We start from the raw sequence: 17435 nt of genomic DNA, 5'->3' as shown, positions 1-17435 counted from the left end.
CCTGGCGGAAAGCTCACAGAAGGTGCCGAAGGGCCAGGTGGAGACACCCATCCTGAGTGCCACGGGGACAGGTCAAGGGTCTGAGGAGCAAGTTTGGGGCCACACAGCGCCCAAGCACAAGGTTGGGAAGGTCGGGGAGATCCGAAGGTTGATGGGGGAAACAGGAGGCTGGTTCCCCACGATGCAGACGATGGCTCTACAGTTCAGGGCTTTATTTTTCAATTTGAAGATTCCTCTTAACACATTTTAAACATCATCTTAAAATATAAGTTCTCGGGGCACCTGGGTGGCTCAGTGAATTAAAGCCTCTGCCTTTCGCTCAGGTCATGATGGGGGAAGGGAGTGTCTCTGTTCAGCAGGGAGCCTGCATCCCCCTCTCTCTCTCTGCCTGCCTGCCTACTTATGATATCTGTCTGTCAAATAAAATCTTTAAAAAAATAAAATATAGGTTCTCTAAGAGTTTAACTGGTTCCTTGCTCCTAGAGTGCCTAAAAACAGAAGTCATTCACATTCAAAGAAAAAAGGCCAAGGAACAGTCAGAAACCTGTACTTATTAAAATAAAAGTAAAGGTGCAACACAAAGAAAAGAGTAACTAGAACACACCAAATCCATAAATCCTCTAAATGCACCACAGCGAACTGCAAAACAAGGCAATGGACTGTTAATCCCATTTTGCACAGAAAGGCTCTGAGATCTGGACAGCCAAGGGAAGATCTCACAGTTGGTAAAGAGCAGAAAGGCTTTGAAGCCAAAGAGGATTCTGTTAAACTTGACTATCTCTTCCCAAAATGAAAACACCTTGAAAAACTTCCACATCCAGAGGAATATTAAAAAGATGACGGAGAGAGTTTCCTTAAAGTCGATGATTTGAACAAAATAACAGACAACTATCACAAAACACTAAACCAATACAAAATAATCCTGTTGTTCTCCCTTAAGTAAAAAAGACTACAAGAGAAAATTTTAAGTATTATTTGCAGATGACATTTTGAAAGAAAGCAAACACAAATATATGAAATGGTCTCTACCCTCATGATACCATTTACCACTCCTCAAAGCTTGTGAAAAGCAATTAATGGCTACTCCCCCCACTAAACTATAAGCACAAGAGAATGCATCATGTCTATGCACATCTTTACTTTTTTAAAGTGGTTTCTGATGATTTATCTTACTGGGCCACATCACTAATTTTGGAATCACAGAGCAAGAAGAATCATGCAGGAATTGTGCCCCCCCCCCCCAGACCACGACCAGTTCAGTCTTAATTCTAACGGTGAAGGAAGGCCACTGAAGTGGGTTAGGAGAGGAGGTGACCACAAGGGAACCGCAGAAAGGGCTGACTACCGCAGAGACAGCAGATTGGATGGGACAACAGAGCCACACAACAGCGAATCCAGAAGGATAGGTCTAGGAAAACATAATACAGGGCAAAATAGGTCCAGGGGTCCTGAAAGGATGCATTGCCGGACCCCAGAAAGATGTCAGGTTGCCCAAAAACAGAAAAGGAACCCTAACACAGAAACATCCACTAATGAACTAACCGTTTTGAAACTCGGTCCCTATCAACTATCTGTGCCTGGCGGCACTGGCTCTGTCAGTCGGTTTCCCCTCCGCCCCACTGGTCTCTCGGTGACAGGCACAGGCTTCAGTGACAAAGCAATGCGAGCCATGTAGGACGTGCAAGTGCAAGCCTCATGAAGCCACTCCAAATGAGGCGCACATTTCCAACCAGTGGCAAAGCCACAGAAATGACAATCTGAGAGGGACCCTGACGGGCCAGGAACCTTGAAGAACTTAACGGGCAGGAAGGGTGCTCTGTCTGCTGACCCGGCTGGCAGCTACAGAGGTGCGCACACACAGTGCAGACCCACCAAGCTGCATGAACGTTTGTTAATGAGCACATCCAGCAGTAGATGGATTACACCTTCGGGGGAGAAAAGGGGACACTGGAGATGACCCTCCTACCTCCGAGAACCACAGGGTCTGAACATGAGGCCAGCGTGGGGAAGAGATCAAAGACACCAGTGCGTCTGGGCTGCCGTGGGCCTGACGCCAGCTCTGCCTCTGCACCCAACTACAGGTCAGTAAACGTGGACGTTTAAATACTTTCAGTCTGTTACTTGCCGCTGAAAGCATTTTAACAGTTACAAGCAGAGAATAACTGGAGAAAGCTAACAGAGATGAGGTAACAGGAGGTTAAAAGGAAATAACTGGAAGTTGAGGTAAACCCCGGGCCTTACTAGTGGAGCCCTGGAGTATTTGGGTGAAATGACCTTCTATGGGATTATACTAGAAAAATCTATCACGACAGGAGGGGTATAGCTCCATCCTATCTTACAATTTTTAAAGAAAAATTATGTAAAAACAAGAACTAACACTTGCCTCATTCTTGTTCCTCTAAGAATTTAACACAGTTGCAACCACAGCATGAATGTTTTCATAATTTTGTTTCGTTGTTTAGGATTAAAGCCAAACAAATGAAGCCTTTTCTCCCCAGCCTGGCTATCACTGAAGTGTCGCTCAATCTAGGCCTGCCCCTTCCACGCAGCCCTGCTCTGGGACCAGTTACCTGCAGAAAATAAAGCACCCGTATACGATGAGATCATGGAGAAAACAAATCATTCCTCACACATCAACATTTTAGAAAACTTAAATACACACTTCAGTCCGCACAAGTTAACCAGGACAGAGAGGACCCTGGGCACACTGGTTGAGAACGTGAGCTCTAGAACCAGCCTGCCGGGCAGGGACCCCCCACTCCACCAGTTACTAGCAGGTGACCCTGGGCAAGTCACCGTAGCCCTCTGTGGCTCAGAGTCCTCATTTGACTCAGTAACAACAGCTCCTACTACTTTGTAAGTTATTGGAGGAGGGGCACCTCCTCCAACTGAGGGTGGCTCAGTCATTACGTGGCTGCCTTTGGCTCAGGTCATGATCCCACCATGGTCCTGCTTGGCAGGGAGCCTGCTTGCCCCTCTCCTCCCAGCTCCTGCTCTCACTTGCTATCTCTGCAGATCTCTCTCAAATAAATAAATAAAATGTTAAAAAAAAAAAAAAAACTTACTGGAGGAATATCAACCTAGAAATAGGTAAAGCATTTCAGGCAATGAGTACCCAATAACCATTAGCAGTTAGATTTCAAAATCTAAGAAAACCATAGAATGTAAATTCTGACTTTGGAATTAAGTTCTTAGCAAAGGAAAAACTTTGAAATCCCAGACACTATGTTTAAATACAAGTACATATATTTTAAGTAAAATTAAGAAAAGCAAACATGAGAACAGATGTACTAGCAGTGTAAATGAGCTGAAAGTTTAACTTCTAAATATAGAAGTTTTTTTAAAGGTAGCGCATCAAACCTACTGAACTAGAAACTATGTGATGCTGCACCTTCCTAAAGATGATGTGAGAAGTCTGAATACGGAAACAGAACAGAAAACTTCATACTATCAAAGGGTCAATTCCGTCCTTCACCCATTATTAGTCCATTACCTTAACACAATTCAAACCAAAACCCCAACAGGGTTAGGGATGTACCTATTCTTTTTATTTCATTTTTGTTGTAACTGATAAAATAATTCCACGACTAATCTAGAAGAATGCACTAAATGGAAAAGTAAATAAAGTTCTGAAAATCCTAAGAAAATGAACAGTAATTTCACTTCCTAGACATTCAAATATATTATAAACTTAGAGTCACTGAACTGTGAGGAAACAGCACAGAATGAGATAATTAACAAGTCCAGATCCAGAAGCCAGTGTTTATGGAAACCCAGGACACACTGACATGGCATTTTAAACCAACGTGAAAGGATGGGTTAGTCAACAAAGGATACTGACAGGTGATCAAACACTCACTATTTAGCTCGAGGTTAACCTAACATCTCCCACATGACATCACAAGAAACTGCAGGTGGCTTACACTGAAGCATAAATGGAACCACCAAAGGAAAAGAAAACATAGGGGCGTACACATACAGCTTTCGGCTGGAGAAGGCAGAAATGATCAAGGTAAGGACAGATAGATGTGACACGAAATGGTTGTGCTTCTACACCAAAACAAACAAAACTCAAAGACAAGGTGACGAGTCCATATCTCCGCCACCGCCCCCCCGCCCCCCGGCCCTTAACTCTGGGCTTGAGCATGTGCCTGGCTTCTGCCCAGGAGGCTGGGGAACAGGCTGTCGGCAGAGGTTTGATGAAAGCTTGCGCACTTCGATGGCCACTTCTAGGTGAGACGGAAAGACGCACCACAGGAGCCCAGCCAAGGGATGAAAACACACGGGCGAATCCGGGGGCACCAGCCCCAGGTGCACCCCGCCAGTTCACACACAGTCTACCAGGCAACTGATTTACCTGCACGACAAAGGGCTACTTGTTAACTACATAATAAATCACTGCAAGGAGGACTGAATATTCCACGGAGAAAACAGACAAAGTGGACCGACAGACAACTCGCACAAAAACAGAGCTGTTCCATAATCACATGAGAAATGTCCAATTCTCCCAGCAATCAAGGAAATGCAAATCAAAACACAGAAGGGTGCCTGGCTGGCTTGGACAGTGGAGTGCGCACCGCCTGATCTGAGGGTCAGGAGATCCAGCCCCACATTGGGTGTGGCTAATGCCCTAAGTTGGCCAGAAGGTCAGTTAACTGGAACTCTCATGTATGTTGTTAATCTGGTAAAACTAATAAAATTCCCTTTGGCCTGGTAAATTCACCTCACTTATTATTCACTCACATATTTACTGTGTACTTACAGAAGCCAGTGCCGGGAACTAGGAACACAGATGGATCGGGACCTTAATAATTTGGGTTTCATTCTAAGAGTATGAAGATGCCACCAAAGGCTTTAGCAAGGAATAACAATAGTTGGTGGCCACTTTTAAGATTATTCTAACTGCTGCATGGAAGAGGGGGGGATGAGAATGGAAACAGGGAGACACTAAATGTTCCCGTGACAGGTGCCTGGCTAGATCACCTGGAGGAACCTGTGACTCCTGATCTTGGGATTTTAAGTTTGTACCCCGCACTGGGTGCAGAGATCCACTTATAAATAAAATCTTGGGAACCCTGGGTAGCTCAGTCAGTTGAGCGTCTGCCTTTGACTCAGGTCATGATCTCAGGGTCCTGGGATGGAGCCCCACATGGGCTCCTTCCACTGTGGGAAGCCTGCTTCTCCCTCTGCCTGTTGTGCCCCCTGCTTGTGCACACGCGCTTTCTCTCTCTGACAAATAAATAAATAAAAATTTTTTAAAAATTAAAAATAAATAAATGTTCACATGAGGTAGCAGTGGCCTATACTTCAGCAGTATCAAAGAGAAGCAGCTGCAAACACACAGGTCGACCTCACAGGACCTACTAATAAAAAAAAAGCAAGAGAGGGGCGCCTGGGTGGCTCAGTGGTTTGGGCTGCTGCCTTTGGCTTGGGTCATGATCTCAGGGTCCTGGGATCGAGCCCCGCATCGGGCTCCCTGCTCCGCAGGAAGCCTGCTTCCCTCTCTCTCTCTCTCTGCCTGCCTCTCTGCCTACTTGTGATCTCCGTCTTTCAAATAAATAAATAAAATCTTAAAAAAAAAAAAAAAAAAAAAGCAAGAGAAACAAAAAAAAATCCTGCTGATTCTACTACTAGGAATTTATCACAAAATACAAGTAGATGTACAAGTACAAAATATCGAACATGTACACAAAGACATATATCCAAAGATGTTTATGGCAGTTTCATAATAACAAAAATAATGAAAAAAAATCTCAAAGTCCACCCCCTAAGATATAAATTAAGTAGATTAAGGTCATCCAAAGCATAGTGAAAAAATACTGTGCAGCCACTTAAAATTACACAGCTTGGTATTTAGTGACAAGAATTACATAGAAAGGTGCCAATTACAAACCATATAATGTAGTATAATTTCACCTTTACTTAAAACATAGACATACACACACAAACACATTTACAGCTGCATATGTGCATTACAAAAAGCCTAAAAAGCTACAAATCAAAACAGCAAAATTCTGGATGGTCTGGGTTTGAGTTATTAACATCTTCAAACTTTCCATATCTTCTAAAATTTACATAAAACCTGTACTGGCAGTTTATAACGCAAGGAAAAAAGTCACTAAAACACAACACGACACTGACCAGGCATTTATCCGGACAACAGTAATGGGTTCATTCCCTCAAAATACTACACATACGAATGATTAAAGAGATTACAAAGTCATAAAAATAACCCAAGTTTTTAAATTAAAACTTCAGATTCATGAATTGTTGAAATTGTTAAAAACTGAACTGTCCCAAGTTGCTCGGGACGCTGGTGTGAGAGGAGGGGGAGGGCCATCTCAGGACTGCAGGTCTGAGCAGACGGTCACACGTGGGAGCCACAGAAAGAGCCCCTCACTGCAGCCCACGCTCCCCTGCGATCTGACCTAAAGGGCTCTTCATCTGATGCCACCTGTGCTCTGCAGATCTCGAATCTTCTTCCCTACCGAGTCGGCACTGTCAGGACGACCCACCTGGGCTGTCCCCACTGTGTGACTCCTCTGGATGCGGCCGCCATGGACATCCGTGGACTTGCTCCTGTGTGCATGAAGGCTTTCGCTTCTCTGGTATCCACACCTGGGAGCGTAACTCCGCGTTTCACTTTGTAAGGAACCGCCAAGCTGTGTCCTAACGCAGCTGTCCCATTTTACAGGGTTCCTCATATGGTTACCACAAACTGAGGAGACGGCAGACTTTCATGGAAATAAGGGATTCCCTCCTCTCAAGTCCATTTCATGTGCCAAGTGCCATGCCAGGGTTTTCTATAATTTCTGATTTAATTTTGCCAACAATTCTATAATGCAGAAAGCCTCTTCTTCTTACAGAAGAAATTCAAATCTCAAACTAGAAGCTATTCCAGAAGTTAACAAACTGGTAAATGTCAAAACAGAACCCAGATTCAGACTGACCTCAAAGCCTGTCCCCTTAACCCGTTGCCGTGCCCACCTGTACACTTAGATATGTGGACACGGCTTCACATCAAAATGGTTCTTTGGAAAAGCTGCATGTTAATTAAATTTATTAGAATCATTAAAAAAAAGAAGCTTCCCCATATATAGAAATTTCTAGAACATATGATGTCTCCTGCATAAACCACCTCCCTCATTTATTTTCTTTAGCAAAATACACTTACGTGTAGAGTTACTTAAAACCTATCTACAGACTGCCTAAACATTATACAAATTAGCTTCTTCCATCAAAGTCCTATCAAAAACAAAACAAAACAAAACAAAAATGTGGGCACCTTCTGCTACAAGACTGAATTGTGCACCCCCCCCCCCAAATTCGTAGGCCAAAGCCCTAACCCCTAATGTGACTATATTTGGAGACAGGACTTTTAGGAGATAATTAAGATTAAATGAGGTCGTAGGGTGGGCTCTAAATCCACAGGACTGGTGACCTTGCAGGAAGAGAAGAAAGATCTCTGTCTGTCTCTAAGTCTCCACACAGGGAGACACCACAAGAAGGCAGTTTGCCAGGAGGTAGTGGGAGCCCACCCAGAGCCAGACCTTACCAGCACCCTGATCTCAGACAGCCAGCATCCAGAACTTTGAGAAAGTTAAGTTTCTGAGGTTCGAGCCACCCAGTCTATGCTATTGTCTGTTACGGCAGCCCGAGCTGAGAAATACATCTTCTTTGTATCAGAAACTAAGCAATTACGGGCATTTTAAAGCATTTAAAGCACTGGTGAGAATCAAAACAAAGGAGGCACTAAGTGGAACAGAAACAAGCTAACCCAAGAGACACAGAAAAAAAGCGTTTTGCTCAAAACAGTTATAAGTCTCATATCGAAAAGACTGACAAACAGAAAAACCCACCTTCTATTAATTCAGAATATAATGAGTCAGGGCAGGATCCTGGTATCCTCCAAAGAGCTTTGGAGCTGGACAAAGCAGAGTCACACACCTTTTGCCATTTCCATTTGTGTCTGAATAAGAGAAAAACTACCCCAATCTTGTGGTCCAGATACTGGCTTTTGTTTGAATTAAATTAACATTTATTACATGCCAAATACCAGAATATACCCTCTGGTACCCAGTCCAGCTTAAAGAATGTTAAAGGTGCTCCAAAAATGGTGCTTGTTACTGCCAGGGCACAGATTCTGGAAAAGAAAACCTGGGCCAAAGCCAAATATTGACATGAGCACCTTCCATTGGCCAAATATTTTACCAATACCATAAACAAAAAAATGCAATCCCTGCCCTCAAGGAGCTTACAATGAAACAGGATAGAAAAGTCCATTATTTATAAAACAATGTGATAAATGCAAAAGCAAAATATGTATATACAGAATATATGGGAACACAGGGGAATGGCTGGGGAGGGGGGTGGGTAGATAAATCTGGAACTACATCCCAGATGGTTGACAAAGAATTCCATTTTTGCTTTTTACTCCAGAAAGCTTCCTAAGCCTTTACTTGGGGAACCACCTACTGAGGTACAGCTCATCTCAGACTCTCTCCTTTAACTTTTACTCACACTCAATCCCATTCATCATTGGGGTGGGGGGTGCGGCAGGTTGTGATTTAAGCAACACAGAGAAGGGTTACTTCTCTTCCTCTCTCACGACCACATAAAAATCAAAATCACATTTTCCCAAATCCTTCTTACATCCATGATGAAGACTGGGTGTTTTACAAGTTACACAATCACCCCATATTTAAGCTGTGTGGAGGGTAAGGAACCAAAACCATCAGACTGGGATGTTATTTCTTCTAGGCCAGCTAAATGGGGTCCGCCTAGTTATTCTGCTTATTCCACCTAGGCTAGCACTGTACCGGAACGCTTGAACACTGTGCAAAACGTCAGTAAATCTTCTCTGTTAATCCAAACTGTTACCAAGATTTATATACTTAATAAACATCTAAAACACAAACCAATGCCTACATAAGGAGCGCTGGCATTCCCCCAAAAATGCAAATTTGGCTGCTGCCCCTAAAATAAACCTGTGTGGGAAAGTCAGACACCCGACAGCTACAGTGTAAGCGAAGACCAACGAGAACAGAGGCACTTGTAGCTGCATCCGTTCCCGGACATCCTACTTGACACTCAACACAACAATCCTGTGAAAAAACAGGGTATGTCCATTTTTACAAGTTTGCTCCATTAACGAGCAAATCCTGAATCTTCTGAGCCCTGATCATTTGACACTCTAAAATGTGTATTAAGCTTATTATTACCATAAAGCAAAGTAACAAAAAATCATAACAAGTATCCCGGAGGTTCTAAATATCCACAGAGGAAGGAAATGGTAAAAGATCAGTTTCCTGACTTATGAAATAAGAAGGCTGGACTGGATCAGGTGATCAGATACGGAGCATTCCAGGAAACCCTCCCACCACCACTCTCTGGGACCACGCACCTCCCAAAGCAACCCCAAGGGTGAGGACATCAAGCACTCTTTCCCTCCAAACCCAGAAACACATTTATGTGCCTATCAACAAGAGAGCCACTACCTGGAGAAGATAAGCAAAATGTTACCTACTTACCATGTTGGAACCAGAAGAGGCCCAGAAAGGTAAAGCAGACTACTCCAAAGTTTTACATAACTAGTCTAAGAGCCGAGCCCCGAAACAAGAGAAGCAACATTACTGTACTCGCTACACGGCATGCAAACATCTTCTCTTCCACAATCATCTGACCCCCACTACCCTGTCAATAACGGTCCCTTTTTACATATATTAAGACATGGATCAGTGAAATCACGTGATTAGCTGCAGGTTCCCCAGCTAGCCAGTGGCTTCGATGAAGCCTCACAACCCCACCACGCCTCTTCTTTCTAAGGTGAGAAAGTGACACAATGGTGAGTAGAAGCGTGGACTATTTACATACACAACGGACATCAAAGCAATAATCTTCCAGGCTCTTCTTACCCACTAGTCTATGTACAGTTATGTTACGTCAGAAAGCTCCTCCTTCTGTAAAAAAGAGATCTTGGGGCTCCGGGGCAGCTCAGGCCATTAAGCATCCTCCCAACTCTTGAGTTTTTGGCTCAGGTCATGATCTCAGGGTGGTGGGATCAGCCCTGCATTGCACTGTGCTCAGTGGGAGGCAAGATTCTCTCCCTCTCCTTCTGCCCCTCCCTGCTTGTGTGCTCTCTGAAATAAATAAATCTTAAAAAAAAAAAAAAAAAAATCTGGAGTAACCAAATAGTTAAAAAAAAAAAAAAGGAATCATTTAAAAGGCCTACACTCTATTACTACTACATATACACACACCTACCTCCAACACAAATCATCTTATTCTTTTGAAATATTACTGAAATGAAAAATAGTAGAACCAAGAACCTGGAAGTTATGGTAACAAAACTACTAGTTTTGGGGGCCTCCTCCTTTTCACTGTATTGTCTGAGAAACTTTTCATTTCTTTAGAGAATCTTCTTTAAACAAAGTATTAACCAGTAATTCTATATAGAGCTTTTCACATGTGTAGAATGCCTTAAAGATGGTCTCAGGAATGTAAAGCATTATCCACTCCCCTTCTGCCTAAGAATATTACACCCAGCCAGCTTGCTATTCCTGAAATTGAAGTCATCTGAATGATCTTATCACAAATACTTAAATGGCAACATATCCTCTCTTCGGAATTCTGACCAACTTCATGGAAATTCCTGCCCATCCGTTCTTATTTCTGTACAGGCTTTAAACCATCAAGTACCTCTTAATATAAAGACTCTATTTAATACCCTAATACTAATGTCCTACTGCACTCAAAAGCATCACTGAGATGAAGTCAAATATTAATATAACCTGAAAAGCCCTTTTTAAGCACCAAAATATCCCAAAGCTTTTTGCACCCGACACAAGAACCTTTTACTTCCACACCAAAGCAGCCTACTTTCCCCAGGATCTAAGGAAACTTGAACAGGGGAGTTGCACCAACCACCTACCAAACAATCCAATGCCTACCAAGTGAAAAGCTGATCCTCTTTTGTGCTCCTCAATTATTCAGAATTCACCTACGAAGAATTGAAGAATTGCTGTGGACTACCTGAGCAAACCTTTCAGACCTGGCCACCCATGTTTTTGCTTTTATGCTACTGGCAAGTACCCACTCCAAATTCAGTAAGGAACAGAGCAGGAAGTTTAGAAATTTACAAATTACTCTGCATTAGAAAAGGAACTTATAAGTAAGTGAACATGTAATTTACCTGTGACACAGACAACTACACAGGACAGGGATCAAACTTCACTGAGTACCCAGAACTTGACTTTTTTTTTTTTTTTTTTTAGTTCATAACTTCTAAATCGAAAAGCTTTTATGATTTTATTTTAAAATACCCCCGAGTTTTCGCTGTTCTACATTTCTCAATGTTGAGATTGGGGGGTGAGGGACACCTCGTAACTTCTGGTCTGCAAAACTCCTTACAGCATTGAGTCTTTAAGACAGAAATCAACAATAAATGCTACTAGAAGATATAACGTTACATATGTTTTATTACAGTTCCTGCGTTTTCAAGGACATCAGTACCCGGATTTTAAAAAAAAAAGCTCAAACCCATGGTTCAAGTTTTTCCGGCTGAATTTTTCAGAGATGTTGTTTCTGGTCTGCACGCCATAATTACATTTTAAAATGATCCATTACATTTGGGAAAATAAGTTGTGTGGAATGACTAAGAAAAAGGGGTCACTTTTCTTTAAAAGCTTTAAACACATTTTTAAGGCTAAGAAAATCAGGGTTTGTAACTTGGAATTGGAGAAAACAGAATTCAAATCCCCAGTAAGCTGAAGTGAAAAACACAGTTATGTCACACAAAAACATATTTAAAAATAAAAATGGCAAAATGTTCAAGCTGGATAGAAAAAAAAATTAAAGAAAACTAGGGTTTAAAATGGAAACTACTTAAATTGAGAAAGAATCCCAATGACATGACATTTTCTCGCCAAAGCAAAGGAATCTCAAGGCTCTGCCGCTGAAATCTCATTGTACTGCGTTATGAAGGTCTTGGCAACGGCTGGCCATTAATCTCGAGCACAAAGGGGCCTCCGCGGCGAAGGCAGGAGAGCCCACCTCCCCTCGAGGCCGAGCGCAGCCCCCCACGGGACCCCCGGCGGCAAAGCCCGAAGGCCAACCCGCCCCGAGTCCTGCGCCAGCCCCCGGGGCTCCCGGCGCCGAGCGGGCCGGGGCGCACAGTGCGCGGCGCGTCACCACCAGCAGGGCGGGCCGGGGGGGACACGCAGCCCACCGCGGCTCCCGCGCGGCCACCGCAAGCCCGCTTCCCGACCGCACGCTGGCGCCGCGGCTCAGGGGAGGACCCGCGGGCTGCGAGAGGGGAGCGGCCGCTGCAGTGCCTCGCGGCCGCCCCGGAGGCCAACGCGCCCTCCAGACGCAGGCCCGCGCCGCGCCCGCGCCCCCGCCCCGCCGGCGCCCGGTCACCTTCCAGTGCTCGGCGCCCACCGCGCTCCGGCACCCGCTACCGCACACTCGGGGCTCCCAAACTTTTCTGCCCTCCCCATCCCCCCCCACCCCCGGTTCCAGCCGGGATGCAGGCGCACGATTCCTCACCTCCGCCCGGAACAATACCCGTCTCCCGGCAACGCGCACGCCAGGGCCCGCGACCCCCTCCCCATCCCTATCCCGGGGCCCGGCCGGGCGCGCGGGCGGGGGAGGGGACCGGCCGAGCAGGGCCCCGGGGACGGCAGGCGGCGCCGCGACGAGACCCAGCGCCGGGTGCGGAGCGAGGCCCGAGGGACAAAGGGACGGAAGCACAGGGGCCGGGCGGCGCCCGCCGGGGGTGGGGGCCTCCGCCGGGTCGCGGCGCCCGCCGCACAATGGTCCGCCGCCCCCGCCCGCGCCCTCACCTCATGGTGCCGGCGGCCCGCGGCTCCCCGGCGGCCGGGAACGCGGGGGGCGCGAGCCGGGGCCTCTCCTCCGGGGGCGGGGACGCGGCTGGCGGACGGCGGACGGCGGCCGGCGCGCGGCTCCTCCTCCGGCGGCCGGCGCTACACCATGTCCCCGCACAAAGCGGCGGCGCGGGCAGAGCGCGGGAGACGCAGCGGAGGCCGCGAGGCTGCGAGGGCGGGGGCCGAGGCGGGCGGGCCGCCGGGTGCGCGTAGTCCCCTCTGCGGGAGCGCCCGGCCGCCCTGAGAGGGAGCCCGCCGCCGGGCCGAGTGCAGGCGGCGTCGCAGCCGCGCAGGAGAGCCGCGAGCGCCGCGCGGGGCCGGGGAGGCGGGGCTCGCGGCCGGGGAGCACGCAAGCGCCGCCCTCGCTCCCGCCCCACCCCCCTCCTCCCCGCCCCCACCCCACCCCCGGGGCGGGGGCGGGGCGGGGGGCGCGCGGCGAGGGGCGGGGCAGGAGCGCCCCCGCGCCGGCCGACGGATCCCGCTGGCCTGCGAAGCGCGCTCGGCGGAGTCCTTTTGTGGCCTCGGGCCCGCCGGCTGCGCTCCCCGGCGCGGGGGTTGCGGGGGCTGCGGGGGCTGCGGACTCCCCAGCCCGCGCCTGGGCGGGGGCGGGGCACCTAATCACGACAGGGGGGCCGCACTGTCCTCCGGGACCGCCCGCGCGACGCACCAGTCGGGAGACACGCTCCCCGGCAGTGGGCATGACCTCATCGGCGAGCGCACGCGGTTCCGGGCGGAGGGGCGGGGGCTGTCGCTAGGCGGTGGGGGCGTTTGTGGGGGACCCGGCGACCAGGGGTCAAGGGTCCTGTCTTTCACGGGGCTTCCAAGTCACCTGCTTGGAAAGGTAGCTGCGGACTGCGGACGCCGGAAACTCGTGGAAAGCCCCGGGGCGGGGGGCGGCCTCCAAAAACAAATCCCCTAGTCAAGTAAGGCTTCAGAATGGACAAATGGCAGGCATCCTGGAGTCCCGACGACGAGGAGGAGGGAGACGAGGTGGGCGGGGGGACTTCTACTGTATAAAAGGTGGCTGGCATGGAAAAGCTCCCCTGTAACCAGGTTCGGATCGCTGCGCTCTCCGGTCCAAAATGGAGGCCCTAGCATGACTCCAGGAATCTATTCAAAAGTTTTGGTGTGTTATTTTAAGATGGACGTACAATTGCAACTGTACTAGGACACTGGAGATCATGTGCACTTCCAGAAGCAGAGCAAGTGAGTGACAGTCATGCTTGGTCAATGCCTGCCTCGTCTCTCATGGAACTGTGCGGCCCAGTTTTAACTATAAAAAGCTTCCCCTGGTTCCAGTTTCTGTACTGAAGGATTTTCTTTTCGGGACCTGCAGCCCCAAGCCGATAACCCTGTGGAAGCAGTGTCCTGGAGCTATGGCCCAGGACCAGGGTGGCCTCAGGTAGTACAAAGCTCCGTGCGTCTGCCTTAACACGGTGTACTCGGAGAACGCTAATTTCCACCCACATACCTAATTACAGCTTACTGCCACAGAGAGTTTTATTCGGGGATCTCCAAGCACGAAGAGAGAACAGCCTTGCCAGTCAGGTGTCCTTGTTGCCATATTGCCAGCAGAGATAGGGAGACAACACAGGGACTGGGCCAGGCCCGCGCTGGGCACCCCTAGACACCATAGCTACAAACTATGAGGTGCACCGTTTGACCATCAACATAAAACACACGCAACCTCAAAGAGGATCCTCCAAATCAACTGAAGACCATTGGCTGGGACGCTTTGTACTTGGAAAAGGAGTAAGAAACCCTGAGCCATCGTGGGGGAGGTATGAATAAGACAGACTCGACCGCAAAGAACTAGCACCCATTTGCCCTAGTCAGTTCACCGCAGTACAGTAAGCTCAGCAAATCTTACGTTTCAGGGAAAACTCTCACAAAGGGCCCAAAGGGGGTGGAGATTTTGCTGTAATGACTCAGACCACCTCCTCCTGCCAGAAAATGCCTTACAGATGACTCCATAACCCACTTCGCGTTTGTGAAATTTAATCCATCCGCACTCAGTAAGCCATCTATCACATCATCTTTGTCCTAACAGCAAACGTTCCAATGGTATGGGCACCAAATTAAGCAATCTGAGTGGAAAAGGCTGCTCTTGTTTTCTACGTTTATTAAAAATGTACCGGCCAAGAGTCTTGGCTGCCTATGACCCTTTCCATCCTTTGGCATGGCAGCTCTCCAGCTCTCGAGTTGGGCATACCGTTGCCCTTGGACTTGGATATTGCAATGGGAGGCCCGACCTTCAAAGGTCATTCTGTGGCAGGGCAATTTGTTGCTTGTGACAAAATGTTGTTGCTTCTCATTCATATTTGGTTTAACAGTCAAAAAGGGGCAAAGAAAAGCTCGAGCTTGGGAAATCACAGACGAGTTCTGGTCACAGAGGAAACTTTGTGGAACATGTTGCCCTATGGAATTAAAGAATTTTAGAGATGGAAAGAATCTTAAATCCCTCCCACTCATTTTTCCAGAAGGGGAAACGGAGACCTAGAGAGGTTAAGTAAACTGCCCACTGTCACACAGCCACTTTGTGGGGGAATGTAAACCCAGGATTTCCAGGGACAGGTTTAGTCCTCTTTCCGCCCCCTCAAACCCCCTATCTATAGCAAAAGAAGAGCGGGGTGAAGCGGTCTAAGTTAAAGCTGATGCTCTTCTCATAAACCCTGCTTAAAGGCTAATTTTTAATTGAGTGACTAGGCTGGATGGCGAAAATGGTTTGAACACCTAGAAGAAGCATTGCCCAGCCAGAAGCCCAATGCCTGGCCTTTATATAGGCACCCAGATGTTTGAAAGGTGAAAGAAGGCAGGCAGGCAGGAAGGAAGGAATGTCCACCCGTTCTAATCAAAGATGAAAAAGAGACCATTCATCAAAAGAAATGGATTCTCCTCTTAATGCTAAGTGTGTGAGCCTCCACGTCGCCTCCTCCAGCAACACCCCAGCTAGATAGGACCGTAGGAGGTCTGCTCCAAGCCCTAGGTATTCACAGCCTTGGTGTTGGTCTACACATCTGTCAGTGTGCAGCCAGGCGTGAGATGAAACAGAATCCATGCTTCTGCCGAAGATGAGTTTGCTGCCGGAGTGTTGTCAGTCTGGTTCGGAGGGCTCTCTCAGAACACGCCTTGTTTAAATTCGTCTGATAGCATCAGTGTGGGCTTGTCCTCCATTTATGGGCATGAGGAGGATGAATGACTAATGCAATTCACCCGTCAGGAAGTCAGCGCTATGGGTTGTAGGCATGGTCTCCCGGGCACCCAAAAAAGGGTTCTCCAGGAGTGACTTAGGGAAGAGCAGGTCACTCAGAGGGAACATGATTGTATGCATCCTTCTTCTGTTATCAGTATTTTTTCTTGTGTGGCTAACCAGCTCATGGCATATTGTTTATCTCTCCAAGAAGGGGAAAAAAGAAATAATGGAGAATGTGATGTTCCAGTAGGATTCAAGATATTTTCTTACTCATCTTTCAGCCCTAGCTGCCAATATATAATCTGGGTCCTAAAATATTATCAGAAGACGTAAACATGAGGGGAAAGTATTTGCCTCTGACATTTGTGTTTTTCTCCATTTGTCATTTTTCTCCCTTCCAAATTAGGACTTATTCAGTTAATTTCATTTCCTCTTCCCAGAGTCTCTTTTCTCAGTGCTTCACTGTGGTAACGACGGAAGATTCCAAAATCCTGAACTGTTACACTGAACTGGTAGACACCATATTCAATAAAATGCAGTACGTTATTTCCACAGAATTCAGCCATGGCTGTGATTCAAAGATTATAGGGGAGGGGGAAGGGCAGAGGGAGAGAATCCCAAGCAGACCCCATGCTTAGCAGGGGAGCCCAATGTGGGGCTCCATCTCACGACCCATCATGAGGTCGTGATCTAAACCAAAATCAAGAGTCAGATGCCCAAAAGACTGAGCCCCCAGGTACCCCTGCCACAGGTGCTATTTAAAGAATACAGCAGGTGGGCTCCAGTTCTAAAGAATTTTTTTATTTGTCTATTTTCAGAGAGAGAAGGTAGAAGCAGAGGGAGTAGTAGGCAGAGGGAGAAGCAGGCTCCCCACTGAGCCAGGTGCCCAATGTGGGACTCGATCCCAAGACTGGGATCATGACCTGAGCCAAAGACAGATGCTTCACCCAACTGAGCCACACAGGCATTCCCCTCTGCCCCAACGATTTTTTTAAGATTTTTTAATAGATGGGCTCCAGTTCTAGATAACAATCAAATCATGGTGCTTTACAGACTGGATGGAAAAGAAGCACCACCACAATCCATTTCTGAACCCTCACGTCTTCTAAGATCTGCCGGTAGCTTGGGAAGAACTAGTGGTTTCCCTCTTTTTGCATTTACATTGATTTACTTGTCCCATTTACTGTAATCAGACTCTAGAATACCAGTCAATCATCTTTTTTCTTTTTAAAGATTTTTTTATTTATTTATTTGAGAGAGAGACAGTGAGAGAGAGCATGAGTGAGGAGAAGGTCAGAGGGAGAAGCAGACTCCCCGTGGAGCTGGGAGCCCGATGCGGGACTCGATCCCGGGACTCC

The 17435-nt window shown here is 47.3% G+C and overlaps 1 protein-coding gene and 1 long non-coding RNA gene across 18 annotated transcripts in view; one reads left to right on the top strand and one right to left on the bottom strand.

Annotated features, from left to right (window-relative positions):
- ENAH (ENAH actin regulator) overlaps positions 1-13473 on the bottom strand; it is a 132074-nt gene extending 118601 nt beyond the window's left edge. For 6 of the 17 annotated variants that reach the window (XM_082704469.1, XM_082704460.1, XM_082704464.1 and 3 more), the window contains exon 1: positions 12547-12700. In XM_082704469.1, coding sequence (XP_082560595.1) covers positions 12547-12611 — 65 coding nt within the window. In that variant the 5' untranslated portion in view covers positions 12612-12700. The other 11 variants (XM_082704457.1, XM_082704459.1, XM_082704470.1 and 8 more) reach the window with 5 other exon arrangements.
- On the top strand, positions 1704-2601 carry LOC309850499. Its single transcript, XR_014304283.1, has 2 exons — positions 1704-2081; positions 2463-2601. It is a non-coding gene; the product is annotated as an uncharacterized lncRNA (long non-coding RNA).
- Positions 13474-17435: the final 3962 nt, after the last annotated feature.

The sequence above is a fragment of the Mustela nivalis genome (assembly GCF_964662115.1).
Source record: "Mustela nivalis genome assembly, chromosome: 16".
Classification (NCBI taxonomy): Eukaryota; Metazoa; Chordata; class Mammalia; order Carnivora; family Mustelidae; genus Mustela; species Mustela nivalis.
The sequence above is the reverse complement of the archived record's forward strand: the minus strand, read 5'-3'. Positions and strand labels throughout refer to the sequence as shown.